The sequence below is a fragment of the Emydura macquarii genome, unplaced genomic scaffold (assembly GCF_026122565.2).
Source record: "Emydura macquarii macquarii isolate MOO-44397 ecotype Brisbane River unplaced genomic scaffold, CSIRO-AGI_Emac_v2 contig_1390, whole genome shotgun sequence".
NCBI classification, from domain to species: Eukaryota; Metazoa; Chordata; order Testudines; family Chelidae; genus Emydura; species Emydura macquarii.
In genome coordinates this window covers 11,328,755-11,346,181 of record NW_027131527.1, presented here as the reverse complement: position 1 = coordinate 11,346,181, position 17,427 = coordinate 11,328,755, and the positions used below count along the sequence as shown (strand labels likewise).

The 17,427-nt window shown below is 42.6% G+C and overlaps 1 protein-coding gene across 7 annotated transcripts in view; it reads left to right on the top strand.

Moving 5' to 3' along the window:
* Positions 1–17,427, top strand: part of RUFY2 (RUN and FYVE domain containing 2) — an 80,618-nt gene that overhangs the window by 21,605 nt on the left and 41,586 nt on the right. For 5 of the 7 annotated variants that reach the window (XM_067552628.1, XM_067552629.1, XM_067552625.1 and 2 more), the window contains exons 5-9: positions 340–463; positions 9,335–9,396; positions 9,862–9,927; positions 13,727–13,796; positions 15,096–15,197. In XM_067552628.1, the coding sequence (XP_067408729.1) occupies positions 340–463; positions 9,335–9,396; positions 9,862–9,927; positions 13,727–13,796; positions 15,096–15,197 (424 nt within the window). The remainder of the gene's footprint in view (positions 1–339; positions 464–9,334; positions 9,397–9,861; positions 9,928–13,726; positions 13,797–15,095; positions 15,198–17,427) is intronic. The other 2 variants (XM_067552627.1, XM_067552626.1) reach the window with 2 other exon arrangements.

The window sequence follows — 17,427 nt, the reverse complement described above, 5'->3', positions numbered from 1 at the left end:
GAATCATTGGTTGCTAGGCGTCAGTGTCCTGGCAATTGGATTTGCTATTGTCTTCTCAGATACTCCATTGATATGGAGACTAAGGCCTAGACAGTTAGGCGCTCCTCCCTGTTCTCGGCCTTCTTTTCCTGAATTTTCTAGTGTCCCTGCTTTCCTTCATCAGCGATGAAGTCACAGTATGTACAGATCTGAGTAATCTTTAAGAACCTCAGAGTAAGGCTAAAATTAGAGGAACAACTCAAATTTACACTCCATTTATCATTGGCTTACTAAATTTCAGTGTGTTAAAATGTTGCAGGAAATAGTTATTCTGATACAAGACATTTCATTACTTTACAGCGAATTTTATGAATATCATGCACTGATGATGGAAGAAGAAGGAGCAGTTATTGTTGGGCTGTTAGTTGGGTTAAATGTGATAGATGCTAACCTGTGCGTAAAGGGAGAAGACTTGGATTCACAAGTAAGTGAATTATAAACTTCTTTAACCACCCATTCTTTTGCTAGGAACTTTTAAAGAAAATGGCCAGTGCTTTTATAGAAGCAAATGCATAGCTGCTCATAAAAATATGTTCCAATCTCTTCATTCATGACAACGAAGTCCAATACATTTTCTTTACAAAATTATTTAAACTTAAACAGATTTAGTGATAATTACTAAATTCCAAATGTCCATAGTTAAGGAGAACTGCCACTTAAGTATCAGTTAATTATTGATTTCAATTAAATATTGAATCATAGGGGTAAGTTGTCTACAGATGTTGTTGCTGTTGATTATTTGTATTATTTTACTACTTCCTGTCTGCCAGGCACTGCCCACATGTATTGGAAGGCATAGTCTGTGCCTTGAAAAGCTTATCTAAGGTTACAAGCAACATATGACTGCTAATAAAGAAATGCATATATATTTTATACATTTTTAAAAAATTATATAAAATCACGTATCCCCAAAACCCTCTCTACCCAGTATTGATTGGTCTGCTAATTTGTTATAGGAGATAAGGTAGAAATGAGTCTTGAGGAGGGATTTGAAGGAGGAGATAGTAGCCTTACAAATGAGTTTCGGGGTCATTCTGTGTGTAAGGGTCGATGTAGGAGAAGTGGACAAATAGGGCATCATTGACACTGAAGAAGGGACTGGAAGCGATGATATCAGAGACAAGGTAAGATAAGTAAAGAGTGACAGTTATGAAGGGCCTTGGAAAATTAATCCAAGAAGCTTGAACTTGACATGTTGGGGGAAAAAATAGCTAGTGGGGAGAGGACTTAATATGGTCAGAATAAAAGGCAAAGGAAGATGATCTCAGCAGCTGTGTTTTGTATGGATAGGAATAGGTTGCTGTGGGTTTCAGAAAGGCCATAGAGGAAGCGGTTGGAGTAGTGAAGTTATAAAAAATGAGGGCATGAACAAGAGTTTTAGCTTGTAGTGAGGGTGTCCATCCCTCCCTGTCAGTTGCAGAAAGAGGCCACACTCCCTCTCTACCCTCCTCTGGTGGGTAGTGGCTCACACTGGTGCAGGGAAACCATCTTTGGGGCCCGGAAGGGCCACACACAGTTCAGAGCCTCTTCTGGGGCAGCAAATAGTTCAGAGTCCCCAGCAGGGCAGAAAATAGTTCAGATTACCCCAGGGGTGGTGTGGGAAATGGGGGAGGGGGACGCAGGCCTACCCAACTCCACTGCACCCCAGCCCAGGTCCCTATCCGTGGCAGAAGGGTGTGCCACTGGGTCAGTGGGGTCCCAACCACAACACGCTGACTTGGTTCCCACTTCCACAGTCCCTGAACTGTGTTTCCCTTCCCCTGGGCTACTTCCTGCCCCCTTTCCCTCTGGTACCTGGCGTGCTCCGACCCAGTTGGCCTCATCGGGGTAGTCACCCAGGGATAGATTGCAGAGCTCCTCGATATCATCGGGGGGTGGTAGGTCAGGCAGCTCGTCAGGGTTGTCACCAGAGGTAGATTTCAGAGCCCCTCAATATCGTCGGGGGTGGTAGGTCGGGCAGCTCACTGGGGAAGTTGGCATAGGGCAGTTCCCCCAGGTCCAGCCCCGTCAGGGCCCTCACCCTGTCGTCGATATCGGGCAAGTCCAACCCCAATGGGGCCCTCTCCCCGTCATCCGCGTCCGGCAGCTCCTCCAGGTCCTGGCCCGTCTGGATCCCCAGGTCCTCCAGGGTGCTCGGCTCCCAGGACTTGGTTCGCTTGCCCGGGTCCCAGGCCGCAGGCAGCTGTGGATGGCGGGGAGAGATGTCCTTCCCCTCCAGGAGCTTGCCATGGACTGACCTCCTGGGCCTTCCTTTTATGTTTCCTGTCCCTCCCCCTCACTTCCAGGCAGGTGGACAGGCAGTCTCTGGCTCCGCCCCGCTGGGCTCGGCTCGTACCTCCCTGTCAGTTTCAGAGGGAGGCCACACCCACTCATTACACAGCTGTGTGAACAAAACCTGGATTTGGACACAACTTGGATGTGGGGAAAAGAAGAAGGGTAGGCAGGATTGTAGTGGTCAGCAGTGATGAAAAATGAGGAGGGCTTGGGACGGGAGAGTGGAAGATAAGGAATTCAGTTTTGACCAAGTGAAGTTTAAGCTGACAGCAAGACTTCTGGGAGCTATCAGCCAATCTGAGAGGTGAGTCTGGATCATGGGAGACAAATCCAGAGTGTAAAAAGATAGATATGTGAGTCAAGAGTGTAAATATTGAAACCATATGAAAGAGAAGTATGTGTGGTGGGCTGCAACAAAGGACAGTTCTTGAAAGTGTGAGTAGACAGGAAGAAGGATACATGTCAAAAGAGACATGCAATTAAAAGAGCAGGCTGAGAGAACAGTGTTGTGAAAGCCAAAGGAGAGCAAGATTTCAAGAAGTTATTTATTCTCAATAGTGTCAAAAGTAGCAAAGAGATCAAGGAGGACTAGGGGCCTTGAGATATGGCCATGAAGAGGTTGCTAGAGACCTTGGTGAAGTAAAGAGGGCAGAAGTCTTGTTGGAAGGAATTAAGGATGGAGTCAAAGGAGAGGAATTCAAGGCAATGATGGTAAATTGCCTGTTCAGTTGTTGCTTCTTCTCTATGTGTAGTGCACTTCAGATTGTTCATGCACTCCTTGCACCAAGACTAGAGATGTTTCCTTACTAGTGTCCATTGGTCTGTGCATGCGCCCTTATATCCTTTGTGCTTTGCACCAAGGAGATGAACAGTGCTGCCAGACCACTGCCATCTTAGTTCCTTCTTATTGTTCATTGGCCTGAGGAAGGTAGGCATGGACCCTCTTCTGCAATTCTGGGTGGTTCCAAGACCTCCACATACCATTCAGTTTCAAAACAGGCTGGAGGGTAGAGCCAGGGCAGACAGGGAAAGGAGAAATAAGTGTTTCCATAAGGACTGGAGGGAAGATTCCCCATGCAAACCCTTTAAGTGGAAGCAGAAATTCCAGTTCTGTACCAAGTCAGTGGAAGCTTTATTCTCCAGTATTGGGACCATTTGGCACCTGGAAGGACCAAGCTGGGACCTTTTTTGAAGGACAAGACCATAGGCACCCTATAGTACCAAGACTGGTACTTTGGCACTGAAATCTACCATGTCAGTACCACCGGATCTGGTGCTTTCTATTTCAGCAATTTGAGTTATGGAAACAACTCCTTCAAGTCTGTCTCACTTTTCAGCTCTGGATGACCTCTCGGTGCTCCCAGAACTGGAATCACTGCTGTTTTCCAGACTCCTATGCCAGGCACCAAGATGTCAGTCAATACCAGTCTCTCTGTGGTACCCCTCTCTGTCCCCATTCTTGAGTAGAGGTCGAGCCAGACGGTTGCCAGAACCATCATTACTGCTTTCTCCTGTACTGAGAGTTCTCCCTCTGGATCTGGGCTCTGAATCCTCAGAGATGGAGAAGGTCTGTAGTAGACACCCATTCCCAGACTATGCCCCAAGGCGTTCCTTGAGGGCATTGAACCCAGAGAGAACATCAGGAGTCTTCAGGGTATCTGACCACTCCAATTTGAGAAAGTACTCCGGACTGTTGGACATCTTTCAGAGTTCAGAACTCAGCAGAGTGGTGCTTTGTCTTAACAAGACCATCCTTGAACGCAACAGGATGCTTTGGCAGACTCCTGCCATGGTCCCTCCAATATTTAAGCAGCTGAAAAAAGATATTTCATACATGTGGAAGGACTGCAATACCTATTCTTTCACCCACCTCCCAAATCATTGGTAGTATTAGCAGCTACTGAGTGTAACAGACGGAGACAGGCCAGGTCTATGTCACATGAGAAAGAAGTGAAGAGGCTTGATCTCAGTGGGAGAAAGGTGTATTCCTTGGCCTTCCTGCAGTTTAACTCTCCAACTGCTGAGCGTTGATGACCAAATACAGTTTTAGAATCTATGACATACTAGTTGGCTTTGCCAATAAGATGCCTCAGGACATTAGAGACCAGTTACAGGCCCTGATTGGCAAGGAAAAGCTGATGATGAGATCGGCCCTCCAGACAGCCTTAGATGTGGCGGACATGGCAAAGTCCATGGTGACTGCTGTGATAATGAGATACTTGTTATGGCTTGCCTCCTTGAGAATCCTGAAGGAGGTTGAAACTATAGTGGAAGACCTTCTGTTTGAGTGCTACAAACTGTTCAGTGTGAAAACTAGTGATTCTCTCCACTTGCTGAAAGATTCCCAAGCCATGCTTCAATTGCTGGGTATTTACAAAGCAAAGCCATAGCCACTTTTAATAACATAATCAGTAAAGACAAGAAAGCTCCAAACCACATAAACAAATAACAGTAGTATAGTATCAGGGATATCTTTGGTATCATTCCTTGCATATGCTCATATACTTACATACACACTTCCTTGGGGATTTGATGGTAAGAGAAAAGGCATGCTGAACAAGTCCGATGATCCAGACTCCCAATACCTAAAGGTCGATGGTAGATAATAACAATGAAAAGCTGAAGGTCAATCACGGAAAATTGCCCTTGCTACATGGTGAGCTGGCCTATTATAGGGCTTGGAGACTATCACGAATATTCATTCAGATGCCCAGCCTCCCATGTCCATGTGTAACTTCCTCATCCTAATAAAATTGGGGTGCCTTTATCCTATAGATTAGCATAATAATGTCTTTTAGGTCATTGCCATATATGTCACCTATTGCTAAAACAAGTTTGTGGTTATTTCATCCACCAGTAGACAAATATTCTTTTTTTCCTCACCCTGTGGCATCTGATGAAGTGAGTTACAGCCCACGAAAGCTTATGCCTGCAGAAATTAAATTTGTTAGTCTTTAAAGTGCTACAGGACTCTCGTTGTTTTTGCTGTATACAGACTCTGGAAGTTTGTGGTTGAACATCTGCCAACGATTTTATCCTAAAATATCCAAGCCTATTATCAGTTCAGTATTCCTTTGGTTGCCTGATATTGTAATGTAACAACTCCCCTCTTAAGCAAGCTATTCCTAGTTCCACAAAATCGAAGGTAATGAGCCATGTTATCTATGCTAATGGTCATAGGCCTGCTTCACTTATGCTAACCCGCTTAAACCAATGTCTTCCAGTTGTGAAGGGAAAACAAGATGGGGTCTTTGTTTTTGCTGAAAACTGATTTTAGAATTCACTGTAAAAAGTCTGAGATAAAAAATGTTTTGTTAGCAGTTGTTTAATTTTAAAATGTTTTGTTGTAATAATATAGTTAAAAGGTCTAAACACTAGTAAAAAAAAAATGCAAAAAAAACCCTTGTAACTTAAATAAAAAAAGTTGCTAGTATTCAGTTAAAAAATTCCTAAATAATACTTTTTAGTATGTATAACCATAAAAACTGTAACGTGTTAAAACTTGTTTATACCATTCTATAAATACGGTCTGTTTTTTGAAAGCAGGGGTGATTCCTTATATTTGAAGGGATCACCTTCTTTATGTAAAAAATAAACTTTGATTTTGCTAATCTGTTGTTGGCTAATTCTGGACCCCCGCCAAAGCAACGGACATATCAGTAAGAACCCCCAAGTTTGGGTTCTTCAACACAGTATACAAGCCTGTAGGTTCCTTGCATTGCTGTTAAATAAAAGGCTAAGTTAGCTCTATGGGCTACATTATGAAGCAAAGTGAAAAAGATTTAAGTTTTGGTGTGATCAATGAGGAATTTCCTCTTTATGAGCACAGATTCTGGACATGTTGGACTACCTTCTACCCTTAAAATCCATGGGGCTGTCTGTTAGTTCCCACAGGTTACATTGGTGGCCATCAGTGCATTTCATCCACCAGTTGACAAATATTATTTTTTTCCTCACGCAATCTCTTCCCATTTCTTAAAGAGTATGATTAGGACCTTCCCTTTGGTGGCTAAATCAGTAACAGGACATGGGACATGATCCTTGTTTTTTGAACCCTCACTAAATCACTGTTCAAGCCTCTAATATCCTGCTCTCTGATACTTATCTCTTTGAAGGTAGCGTTTTTGGTTACTATGACATTGGTCAGAAGAGTTGGAGTTAGGGGTACTCATGGCAACCTCCCTCCCCCATACAGCTTTCTTAAGGATAAGGTATCTATGACACTGCATCCAAACTTCATCCTGAAGGCTTCCACTTACCAGTATTCTAGTCTAAACCTTTCTCTAGCAGAAAAGTGGTGTGGTATTCACTGGAGTAGAAGGTCTTGCCTTTTACCTGCAAAGGACAAAATCATTTTGAAAGTCTCTTAGGCTCTTCGTATCATTTGTGGAATGAAGGAAAGGCGAAGGGATCATTTCCTCCCAGAGGCTGTCAAAATGGATCTCCGGATACATCCTAGTCTACTATGAGATGAACAGTACCTCCGGCTGTATAAGAGCACATTCGATGAGAGCTGAGGCAGCATCGTAGCTTTCCTGAGAGACATCCCTCTTACATCCATCTGGACAGAAGCAACTTGGAGTTCTGTACACTCTTTTGCTAGACACTAGATATTGGTGCAAGCAGCTCCCCTGATGCTTCTTTTGGGCAGAGTTGTTCTGTAGTTTGTTGTGTCATTGGACTTCAGGCACTGCTCATGAATCACCTGAAATGCACTACATGCAGGGACAGTGACTCGAAGAATGGAGTACTCACCTTGTAGTAACCTGAATTCTTTGAGATGTGTTTGTGATGCTGTGTGGACTATGAATGACCATTCATAATATTACTGATACCAATACTACAGAATTGCAATAAATAGAATATGCCATGCAAAGTACTGATGGAAAAGTCATGATTTGCTAAGGTTGATAAGCACGTTTATACATATGTATCAGCTTTGTATTATGAGTTCTAAATATGTATGGTATATTTATATTTCAAACTTGTGCTGTGTTTCTGGGTGACATCCCCAGACAGGATGGCAGCAGCACTAAGCCTGCTTAATGGCCCATCAAGGGAACTCAAATGTACAATGAATCCAGTGAAAAAACCCAGGGACTACACTTTGAGTCACCAGGACATATAAGAACATGCCTATGGAAAGGGATCTTGGAGGCTTTTCCATGCCATACGCTGTGGGGCTGTGTTTGGGACAAAGGAAGTGCAAACCTCATGGCAGAAACTATAAAACGCAGTGGCACCATCTCCATCTTGTCTTCATTCCTGCTTCCTACCTCTGGATCAACTACTCTGCGTCTGAAGTTGTGAAACAAAGGAATGAGATCCATCCAGGTACTGGATGTACAACAGAGAGACGGTACAAAACTGTAAACTCCACAATTCTGTGAAGAACCTGATATATATGGACTTTGAAATCATTTGTATGTATCTGATTGCTTTGACCATTTAACATCACTCATCTTGTTTGTTTCTTTCCTTTTATAATAAACCCTTAGTGTTGGTTACTAAAGGATTGGCTGGCAGTGTGGTATTTTGAGTAAGAACCAAACCTATATTGATCTGGTAATGTGGCTGATCTTTTAGGGATCAGGAGAACATTTAAATAACTTCTCTTTACTGGAAGCCAGAGACTGAAATGCAATAAAGGGGGCTGTGCATTTCTCTTTTGGGTCTTCCTGATAACCTTTGTAGGGACTCAGGAGCACTGTTTGTGACTGGTTGGGGAACCTAACTTCAATGATAGCCACCAGTTTGGTAGAATCTGCTCTCCTTTCTACAGCCTGCCCTGCTCTTGGCATTTTCACGTGGGCTACCCTAGGCATGGTCGGGTCACAGTGTTGTCCCTCGGTATAGTGCACTACCTGTCCTCCTTCCCTGCTACCTGGTCTCCTCTTACTGGTAACCGGTGGTAGAGAAGGAACTAAGATAATTGTGGTGTGGCAGCCCCCTTTGTTCCCTCGGTGCAGTGCATGAAGAGAGTGAGGGCGCATGCACACATCAGATGGACACTGCTAGGGAGAAATCTCCAGTCCTGGGTGTGTGAAGCACACAATCAATCTTATGTGTGCTATACATAGGGAAAACACATCTCGAAGAACTCCAGTTACTACAAGGTGAATATCCCATCCTTTTGAGGTGAAGTGAAGAAGGAAGATGAAGCAATAGTTAGAGAGGCAAATGGGACAAAAGTAGTTTGTTTTGTGAGGATGGTGAAGATCGGATCATGCATGCATTATGCTCGAAACAGGGAGGGAGGGAGATCAGTAGCCAAGATGGGATAACATCCAAGGGGGCAGTTTTTAAGAGATATAGACAAAACTTGGGCGTTTGTGACAGCAGCAGAGGTGGAGAAAGAGTGGAAGGGTAACAGTAGATCTTATATGTTTTCTCTTTGGAAAAACTTGGCAGAATCTTGTGCTCATTGGGAGCAGGGTGTGAATGGATCTTAAAGGAAGGCAAAGGTTATGTATAAGAAGTTGGAATTGTGGTTATGGGAGTCAATGAGGGTGGAAAATCGTGCAGTTTGCCAGAACTGCAGAACTGAAGAAGGGGAGAACAACTGAGCCATGCAAAAAGTGTTAAATATCTATTCACTTAGAATGAGTAAGATTGCCATGTATTTAATAAAGTTCTAAAAATGAGATAAAAATAAAGTTTTCCCTATTTACTCCTTGAATGAATCCACTCAAATATAATACACATGTTCCTCCAAGAACCGAAAAGGATTCATTGCATGTTTTCATTGTGCTTCTAAGGTTATATGATTCTAAATTGATCGTATGTATTGACACAGAAAATTAAGACTTGTTTTTCAAATAATTTCTTAAAATAAGAACTGCAAAAAAGTTAACATTTGTATTTGCATACTCTGAGAAAATATGTCAAGGCTGGATCCCTCTTAGAGACACTGGTCTAATGAAAATGTTGGTAGTTAAATACATACAAAGACATGAATACAACAATATTTATTTCATTAGATTACTCTGTGTAAAAGGTGAATAAATTTATTTAATTCTAGGTTGGTGTGATTGATTTCTCTATGTATTTAAAGAATGAAGAGGATATTGGGGGTAAGGAAAGGTATGTTCTGTCAAAACACTTTGGATTTTGCATATGAAGTTAAATGATTTGTTGAAAATAATTTTTAATACTTAGCATATTCATTTTATTTGCTTGGATTTCTAAAATGCACTAACCAATTTTGTGCCTAATAGTTTTGTGTCTAATCCATTGGAGTATGTTACTTCAATCAATTAGCTAATTTTAAAAAAGGCTGTTTTCTTTAAGATTACACTTGCTCACAAATTTGAAATATAAATTTACATTCATTTGCAATCATGGAGTATCAGTTTTTGTCACATAGTACTTATTACTACATGATATGATTGTAGATTGTTGCTTTTTGCAATAAAATTAAGCCACTTCCATGTATTTTTATAGAATTTTTAATGTGTGTGTTTTTGTATACTTACAGAAGATAGATCTATGTTTTTGACTGCTTGCTAAAATTAATGTTTGCGAAAATTGATTTCCTTCTTTCTTCAGAAATGTCCAGATTGCTGCAATTTTGGACCAAAAGAATTATGTTGAGGAGCTGAACAGACAACTAAAGTAAGTATTTATTTGGGTATGCATGTCAGTTCAGATTTCTCCAGGTTAAAACACACCTTTCTTCCTCTGCTCCTGTATAAGAACCTTGGTAGGAGAAAAGTTCAGGAAAGAAGATTAAAAATATTTCGTACTTAGTCTGAGGATGGAAAGGAATTGCCAGATATATATTCTCACCTGGGAAGACTGCAGGAGAGGACTCAAATGTCAGTTTGTTGATTTGCTGTCTATACCCCTTTTCTTTTTGATCTGGAGAACGGGGGAAAAAACAGTGCAGAATTGAAAGTTCTTGGAACACATTGTGTTGACAAGGCTGCACAGGAACACATGGCTGTGCCTCCCCAGAATCTTTGGCCTCACAGCATGGGATATGTAACCACATCAACATTCCACCCTAGTAATGTGAACAAATTATTATTGCTCAGGAATTCCATAAAGTATTTCTCATGCCAACCTCTGTGGCACTTTGGTAGTGGATGTAATGTTGAGGACTAAGTCTGAATAGATGAATGGTTTGGTGGACCCTGATCATAACTTTATACACTGGAGATCTAGAAAGAGAATTCTCTGGAAAGTAGAGTTACCCAGCAAGTAGCCAGCCTTGTCTACACTACAAAGATAAGTTGACCTGTTAGGTCGACGTACAGCCCTGCATTAATTACTGCAGTGGCTGAGCACTTCCACCGACCTACGGGGGGCAGTATGGGGAGCTGAGAGTCTGGTGTCTCAGCTCCGCTGGCAGCTCCTTACCAGGAACCTGACTGCCCCACAGGCTCCCAGGCTCACGGCAGGGTGGCCCCCCATACTCCCTGTTCCCCGCAAGGAGCCAGGGCGCAAGCCATCTGGGGCTTCTCCCCTCCCCATTCCCTCCTGGGAGCTGGGATCCAGCCGCTCAGCTCTCCAGGGGAACATAGGGCAGCTGAGCTTTAGCTGCCCAGCTTTCTTGTAGAGCAGCCCTAAATGATACTTAGTGATAGCTTTTTCTAATGCACATAAAATAAACATTTGGACAGATCCTAATTTGAAGGCCTGTGAATTTACTGCCTCTCCTTAGGAAACGTAGTTGGACTATAATTAGTGAATGAAGCCTGTGGTAAAACAGAGAGAGCAACTTCCTCAAGAGCCGATTCCCACATGATTGAGGAGTTCAGGTTTCCAATAGTAGGCACAGTAGAGGCTGGAGTATGGAATATGATGGAAGTAATATTTTTTAATAAGGGAAAAAAGGGATTAAGGATCACTTCTGGTGGCATCAGTTTTACCATTTGACCATACAAAATCAAAGGAGGGGAAGAGGTTTTCAGATTATATTTTGTTTTCATAAACAATCTGATATGAAATATCCATGTAAAATATAATGTAGTATCAACATTTTTATTAAACCTTTACTTTTAAGAGCAGAATCTACTGGGATTTGAGATGAGCCTCTGCCCTGATTTTGCTGAAGAGTAAGAAAACTAGTCCCACAGTATAGTGTTGCTATGTAAAGCTTAGGACTTTCATTATCCAGTTATGCCGGAACAACAGGAGATAATGGATGTGGGTTTAATTAGGCCGTAATTCTATAAAATATCTGGGACTACCCAGCAGATTCAGTTGTACAGTGTAAGTAATTCCACAATCATTTCCCTATACTCAGGGACTACTGTCATCCCTCCCTCTTTGCCATCCCCCTGATGGAACCCAAATACTGCCCCCCGAGATGAGAGGGGCTTGATTCTTCACCGCGCCAGTTCTCAGGAGCCCCATCCCCCGTTTTTTACTCTCCTTTAAAATATGCCTCCTTTTTAATTTGATCGGTATCCATTGCCAACAGAGTACCTGCACCGGACATCTGCCACAAGTTTACATGATTAATTGCAACTTTAAGGCCTAACTCCCCCCCTCCTTTCCTACCCCAGTAGGTACCCAACTTGCTGGGGAGAAGTGAAAAACCCACCTTGCCTAGGCAAATCTGGCAGCGAGGGAAAATTCCTTCCCAGCTATCTGTCAATGGTCCCCTCGCCCCTCCTCTCCCAAGAAAAGAGGCGACTAACCATAATGCCTGCAGCGGATCAGGATAAAACCTTGTATATTAACTCCTTCCATGGGTGGGATGGTAACCGGGGCACTGCTTACCTGGTCTGATTAAAGCAGGCTCTCCCGGAACTTCCCTGAGTATGAATACTTCCCCTCTCTTGTGGTCAGCTGTGGGGGATGGGGCAGTGTCACCCCTCCGCTCCCCCCCAACCAACCAACTTGGTCTGGTTGTACTGTTTTCCTGCTTCCTACCTGGAAAAGGTAATCCACTTGGGGTGGGTGCTAAGAGGAGCAATGGCCCCCTTTCCTCCAACCTTCCACACAAGCTCCATCCCTGCAGTTCAAGGAGGCAATTTGCCTTTTCTGTCCAGCTGAACAAAGGCCCCATGGCTTAATGCATGGTGAGGATGTTCAACGTATTGCTATATAAAGGAACAAATTAGTGCAAGAAAAGTTAAAAATATCTATAGAAGCTATATTGAAACTGTTATTTTAATCCCTTTATCACATTATTTTAAACATCAGTAATATGCTTGTTGATTATGATTTATTATTTGTATTGTGGTAGCAATGAGATGCCCCCGTTAGTACTGAGGCTCCATTGGGCTAAACAATGAATTCTCAAAAAGTTTGCAATCTAATAGGAGATATAACACAACAAATGGGATGTAACAAATGAAGTGGGAGGAGGGAGAGGAAGTAGAATTGACACCGTAAGACCAAGTGGATAGATAGGTTACCTATGTGTGTAACTTGATAGTTTCAAGACATTTAAAAAAGAATCATACACACATACATACACCCCTTTCTATACTGAACACCCCACAAACTAACTGCTTCCGCCCACATATTAATCCCCTCCATCTAGCCATTGATTATCAGTTGGAGCCTCCTATAGGCATCATAGTAGAAGTAGGTCTGGAGGAAAGAGCACTGGCTTTACAGACTAGGTTCGGGATTGTATAGTGTATAAAAGTCAGCCTGGAAGATGCTTGTGGGAGAAATGGGCAGTCAGACCATGGAGGAGGCTTGGTGGGAGGGGGAAGCTATATAAGAGACAAGCAGATAAGTAGGAAGGGGCACAGCTGTGAAGGGCCTTAAAGACAAGAACAAAAAGCATGAAAATGATGTGGTGTGAAAAGGGGAAACAGGAAAGAAAGAGTTCCAGAGGGGTAGCCGTGTTCATCTGTATACAGCAAAAACAATGAGAGTTCTTTAAAGACTAACAAATTTAATTTTAGCAGGCATAAGAAAGAAAGAAAAATTATCTGAATAGAATGATGGAGAAAGAAAATGACTTTAGTAGCTGTGTCTTGAATAGCCCTTAGGGGGGAGTGTAGGCCAGGGAGGCATAGAATGCAGTTGTTAAGGTGGGGAAGTGCTGAGAATCTTGACAAGAGTTTTAATTGTATGGCAAAAGGCAAAGAGAGGGCCTTGGAAAACTTACTGAGGAAAAAGCAGCAAAATTTGGACACAGTGATTGTGAAGGACAAGGGAGCAGGAGAAGTCAAAGATGACACCCAAGTCATGGGTTTGAGTGGCAGGGATGATAAGAACATTGTTGATAGTGATGAGAGTTGCAGGGAGGAAGGTGAGGGTACTACATAAATATTCATTAAAGAAAGCTAATCTGTAACATTTTGAGAAACAATTTCCAACTGCAATAATGAGCGCAGACCTCTTGACTGTTGCCAGTACACTTAGTGCTTGGCATAAAACTTTTTGTGCTTGTTCGTATGAGTTTTGGTGCAATATTGAATGTTGATTTCTTTATTACTTTCAGTAGCACAGTCAGCAGCCTTCATGCAAGAGTTGATTCATTAGAGAAGTCAAACACTAAACTAATTGAAGAGGTATCGTTTCTTAGTAATGTGAAATATTATTTTTTAACCAGTGGTGAATGATTTTTTTTTCTACAAGTACAGTCTAATTAACTTTTTCAAACACTGCCTAATATATTCAGCTACATTTGACTCAATCTGAAGAAATAACACAATGGCTGTTGCGGCTTGTGGTCAGCTTTATCCCAGTGGACTATTGGGTTAGTAAAATAAATGCTGTAAAACACTGCGATTTCACAGCAGGGTTTAAGAGTTTATAGAAGATCCCTACCTTAAAGGTGCTGGGACTTACTGTCAGTTCCAGTTTGTGGAGACCACTGCGTAAAGGCATTCTTTAGGCTACCAATCCACAGAGTATACATTGGCACTAGTTATTAAACAGAGATCTAGCTCTAGTTGAGAAGACAATGTACAATTGTCTCAGCTCAAGCCAAGGGACTCTTTTTTTCTAAAAGCTCATTCACAATATGCAGGTATATATTTGTCTGCCTCTCTGTGCGGGTTGTTTGTTTTTGGTTTTTTTAACATCCTGTACTTTCCAATGTCTTAATTCTTGAAGTAAATAACATCTTTAGGATTAGGAGAGGAAGAGCAGTTTTTCCTCTGGTTTCTTAACTGTCCTGAAAGATAAATGGGGAAAATGTGATATTTCTACATTTAGCAATTGAGGAGGCTAATTTATTCGGGATGTGAACAAATCCAGATAATGAACAGCATGTATACTTCTCACAATCCCTTACAAATCCTCTGCTCTGTCCTCCCTTTCTGACTTGCCTTCTGCCTAAATCCCAGGATTAAGTTATGAGGCCCAGAAGTACTCTGCTGGGGCCCATCTTTATTCTATCACACTCTAGGACTTTCCTAGTCCTCGGTGTCCCAGATTTATCCTTACTTCTCCAGGACATTTGCTTGTGTATGATGCTGCTTACAGTATATCTGGAGGTCCATGTTGAGAAACTTCTTAAAAACAGAAAATACATCCATTTAAATTGAAGTGTACATAAGAACTTTAACAAGGGGAAAAAAGGGATTATGGATCCTTTAGCTATAATAGAGTAATACTGAAAAGCTGTTCCTCTGTACAAGAGATGTGAAATAAAAAAGGTGGTCCTAATTTAGATGTATTAGTCTCACATCTTTATGTGACTCCTACTATAAATGGGAGTCGTCCATGCACATTAAATAGATCCCCTATTCAGCACACTGAGACTAGAGTACACAATATGTTAGCTATGCACACATTAGAAAAAAATTGTTTTTCTTGGTGTTCACACAGATAATCATACACTGTCTCCCTTTTCCCCCTTTTAGTTAGCAATAGCAAAAAACAATATAATTAAACTTCAGGAAGAAAATCATCAATTAAGAAGTGAAAACACACTTATTTTAATGAAAACACAGCATCATATAGAGGTATGTGAATTCACTATAATTATACATTGTCTGGCTTCTTGTCATTTGAATATATCGGTAACTGTATCTGAGCAAATAGTTGGACTGCTTTCAAAGAGTTTTAGGCAAGGAGTAGGCCTATGTGATATGTTACAATTATATCTTATGATAAAGCTTATCTAAATATTGTAGGAATCAATCTACATTATTTTATTATTCTAAACAAATATTTAGGATTTTTTTTTTACGTTTTGGATTTGATTTTTGATTAAGATTTTACAACTTTCTGTTTGCAGTGGTTAAGGTAATACTTTATTGAAAACCTTTCAGAAAACAATATTTTGTGTTGGACTGGCATATTGTACATCCTCTATTACTCTGAACAGAATAATTCTAGATTCAGTTATTGACAAATATTTCTGGGTAATTTAGAGACGATTGTATAGTGATAATTAAATAACTGAATGTGTGAATTAAATGCTTCTGGGATTACTCAGAGACCTGGTGAAATATTGTACCTCAACTCTTCTGGGTCTCAGTTCAGCATCATATTTAAGCACATGCCTAATTTTAACCATGTGAGTAGTCTCCTTACAGTCAATGGGACTATTCACATGCTTAATATTAGCATGTGCCTAAGTAACTTGTTGAATCACAAGTCTGCAGTAAATTCATTTAATTTCACAAGGTTTATGTTTTTATGCTCAAATGTAATTCTCAATTTAAAACTGATTAACACACAACATAGACAATCTTGGAGTCTGTTGGTTCAGTATGCTTACATAATCCATTGTGAATTTAAGCAACTTTTCTCTCCACAAATTAATTACATTTAATTATAACAATTGTTATATTTGTAATGAAAACCGGATAATCTGTAATTCTTCAAGTGCTTGTTCATGTCCATTCCACTATAGGTGTGTGCACGCCTCCATGCATGATTATCCGGAACTTTTTTCCTCTTAGCAGATCCCGAAGGGCCGGCTCTGGCACCCCCTGGAGCCCCGTGCACATGCCATGGTATATGAGGTGCTGCCAGCCCTACACCCCATCAGTTCCTTCTTTCTGCCTGTGACAGTTGCTGGAACTAGCCTTGCTCTCAGCAAGTACTATTCCACTTGTTTGGACTTGTTTGATATTTTAAGTTTAGTTCTATTTAGTTAAGTAGTTGTTAAGTATATTTAGAGTAGTTAGAGATAAGGCAGTCCCTGTGGGGACTTTGAGCGGCTGGGCCATGCCCCTGTCGCCGGGCTTCAAGCCGTGTGCCTCCTGTGGCTCAGCGACCCCCCATGACTGCTGCCTTAAGTGCCTGAGGGAAGCCCACAGAAAGAACAAGTGCAAGATTTGCAGGGATTTCAAACCGAGGACTCAAAAGGACCGAGAAATCCAGTTGAGAGCCCTGTTGATGGAGACAGCACTCCGCCCAGCATCCGAGCCAACCCGCTCTGCCTCGGTACTGAGCATGACTTCGGTACAGAGTGCACTGTCGGCGTCACCCTCGACTCGGCACCATGCAACATCACCGGCACCAAAGAGAAAGAAGCAGCATGTGGAGTGCAGACACTCACCTGCGCCGACGGTATGGGTGGGGTCGAGTACGGAGATACACCGCACCCGGTCCGTCGAGACTTCTTCGGTGCCTGAATCTCCAGTCAGGGAGCCTCCCCCGACTCCTGGGAGTGGGAGAGTGCCTCTGCCGACGCTGTCGACACCGGAGGCTTTTCAGGCAGCAAGAGTCTTGTTGGCCTTGCTTATGCCACCTCTGCGCCCCCCCCTTCCCATTGAGGGAGAGGGGCCAGTGTCACGAGGGAAGCCCACGCTGGTTCCCCTGGAATAGCGGAGGAGATCCCTGGTACGGGGAGGAAGATCTTCCACCAGATGGTCTCCAAGGGTAGAGCAGAGCCGCTCCCCTAGTAGTCGCTCCAGGTCGGCGTCGGCGAGCCAACCTGCCCCAGCACGGGACGTGGAGTCTCCCTCTTGGCACTGATGTCGCTCCCCAGCACTGGAGGCAGCGTATGCCAGGAGGCGGCACCGGTCGAGGTCTGCCAGGTGGTGCTTGGACAGCTCCCGTTCCAGATCCCCGGCACCGAGGAGTTTGCCCATACCTAGACGACACAGAATCCGGTCGCTGTCGGAGGACCTGCATCAATGAGTTCGCCCGCACCGAGGTGGCGCAGAACAAGGTTGTCGGAGTCTGGCTTGGTACCAAGGAGTTCGGGACGGTGCTTACCTTGATCACTGAAGATGTCTG